We start from the raw sequence: 2,629 nt of genomic DNA on the forward strand, positions 1-2,629 counted from the left end.
TTCCCAGACATGCCAGCACTGCGCTACAAAGAGGCGTATGAACCTGCCATCATGTACCAGCACCTGTCTTTATGGGATGCTTTACCCTTCACTGAGGAAGTTTGTTTCACATGCATAATCTGTAATAGACAACTATTTGAATCTAAAACATATTGATTTTCTAGTTTGTGTAATTATTTACAACTTCTCTGCAGCCTTTTAGGTCCTCAAAGCCAAAAAACATGGAGAATCTACCTTCAAACAATGGGAACGGCCAGTCTTATGGCTACACTTTGTATGAGACAACCATAAGGAGAGGTGGAAAACTGAAGTCAGGTGACCATGTTCGAGACCGTGCCCTGGTGAGTTACTGGCATTAACCCATGATCTCTGTCACCTGTTTTCTACTTGATAAACTCTGGTTTTATAGCAACTAAAAGCAAAAGAAAAAGGAATAAAATGCTAGAGATTATTGGGATCTGTTTGTTGGAGAAACGTATCCAAGCTTGGCACAAATATTACATATAGTAAGAAGACAGAAACAGATGGAGGAGTTGTTTCACGAGCTCATGGCAGAGATAATGTTACTGTAAAAACCCTGGATGTAAAGAGCAAACTGCTCAGCTTTCGGAAACTGTCAGAATATTTCTGATGGCACAAGCTATCACTGAGTTTAGGTAATACAAAGCTTGTAAAAACTGTATCATCRGTGACAGATTTAAAATGGATTTCTATTGAAGTTCTAGTAGGTTTGTTTGTTGCTCCAGCTGTTATCAGCCATCTATTAGAACTGAAAATATTTGTGTAGTACACAATGTGAATGCACTGTTGCCTACTCCTCAGTAAGAAAAGTCACCATTGGCTGTCCTAAAAGCTGCTAAAAGTTGCAAGATGACATCATCATCATCTAATTTACCCTGCTAGACATTTGCCAATAATTATTATCTAGGCTGTAGGAGAGATGTATATCAACGTTAAAGAGATAAATAGTACAAAGACACTAAATGTCTTTACAACAGCAAATTAACTTGAAMTAATTTTATGATTTTAATGCTTAGATCCACATTACACAAAAAYGTTTTGTGAGAATATCCAATTTACYCAACAGGCTGATGTCACAGAGGATGGACGAGTTGAAGAATAACTGAGGCTGCGAGATTTATTCTAGTGAGAGTGTCAGAGAAAAAACTTTACAGGATAAATCACCATGTATCCTGCTTTGTAAACCAGGGTGGGAGCAGCGTACAGTGTGTAAAATTAAATGTTTTTAAAAATTTACTAACATTTTTCATTATTTAGCTCACTTTCTGAGTGTTAAAAATTTTCCACTAACATTTTATTTTTATTTAGCTCACTGATCTTACATTTAGTTACTTTTTACTAAACGTTAATATATTTAAATCTAAATGTAAAAGTTAAACCTTAATGTGGAAGTTCACATTTAGGTATTTTGGCCTAACATGGATCTCTTGTGTCTCTCTTGTGGGGCGGCTGGAGTGGTTAGGGGAGTCATCCTGGAACCAGAAGGTCACCGGTTCGATCCCCCGTCCAGCCGTCTCAGTCGTTGTGTCCTTGGGCAAGACACTTCACCCACCTTGCCTATTGATGGTGGTCAGAGGGTCCGGTGGCGCAGGTGCATGGCAGCCCCACCTCTGTCAGTGTGCTCCAGGGCATCTGTGGCTACAATGTAGCTTACCACCATCAGTGTGTGAATGGGAATGTCTGTAAGTGTAAAGCGCTTTGGGGTCCGGAGGGACWTGATAAAGCGCTTTTATAGGTTCAGCCAATTTAACATCTCGGCTCATGTTATGACATCATCATCCTGAGACAATAGCAACCGCTAGTGCTCCAGTGCAGCTAAAGCTTCCCTACAAGACATCAAACCTTGCAGTTATGGCTGGTGTCTGAGCTGCAATTCAAACTATGTCTGTGAATGGTGCTTTATAAATAAACTTTACTTACTTACAATGCTGTGTTCCAGTAGCAGCTGTGTGTTGTTCTGCCTGCAAGCCACCACAGCTGGGGTGTGTGAATTGTTAGACGTGATTTTCACGAATGATTCAAATCTTTTGAATGGCTCTTTACAACAAACGATAGGAGCTGAGTCATGGGCAGTAAAGATGTTTGTAGTTTTATTTGTTTTATTCCTTATATAATCTTTAGTTTTTGATCCTTAAATTGCTCTCGCTTTGCTATTTCATGGAAACCAGGCAGAGCCGTGGAGTACAGCAGCTCAAGGGGAAACAGGGAGGGGATTTCTGCTTGACAAACGTATGGCTCCACCCATTTTATGTGATGACATCATCACATACGGTGACAGGGTGACTTATTTGCTTATGTGATGATGTAACTCATTCAAAATCAAATGGCTATTTTAGACGGCTCTATGACACAAATGGCTCCCCAAGATCCAGATCTCTTCAAAGAGTTGTTTATTCCATTTCTACTTGTAGGTAACCAGGATAACCCGAAGCAGACTTTTAGTAAGATAAGTGTTTTTCCAATCAAGTGGAATGGATTCTTTCACCAAGCAATAGAAACAGCACTGGATGATTTAATGCCATTTTCTCCATTTTCTTCCTCTTATCTGGGGTCGAGTCGCAGGGGCAGCAGCCTAAGCAGAGAGACCCAGACTTCCCTCTCCCCAGCC

The 2,629-nt window shown here is 40.3% G+C and overlaps 1 protein-coding gene across 1 annotated transcript in view; it reads left to right on the plus strand.

The window, feature by feature from the left end:
- LOC106531377 (beta-galactosidase-1-like protein 2) overlaps positions 1-2,629 on the plus strand; it is a gene marked incomplete at its 5' end in the record, with an annotated part of 13,777 nt that continues 11,148 nt past the window's right edge. The window contains 2 exon segments of the mRNA XM_014027227.1: positions 1-99; positions 195-341. Of these exon segments, the coding sequence (XP_013882681.1) occupies positions 1-99; positions 195-341 (246 nt within the window).

This window comes from Austrofundulus limnaeus, unplaced genomic scaffold, assembly GCF_001266775.1.
Source record: "Austrofundulus limnaeus strain Quisiro unplaced genomic scaffold, Austrofundulus_limnaeus-1.0 Scaffold624, whole genome shotgun sequence".
NCBI classification, from domain to species: domain Eukaryota; kingdom Metazoa; phylum Chordata; class Actinopteri; order Cyprinodontiformes; family Rivulidae; genus Austrofundulus; species Austrofundulus limnaeus.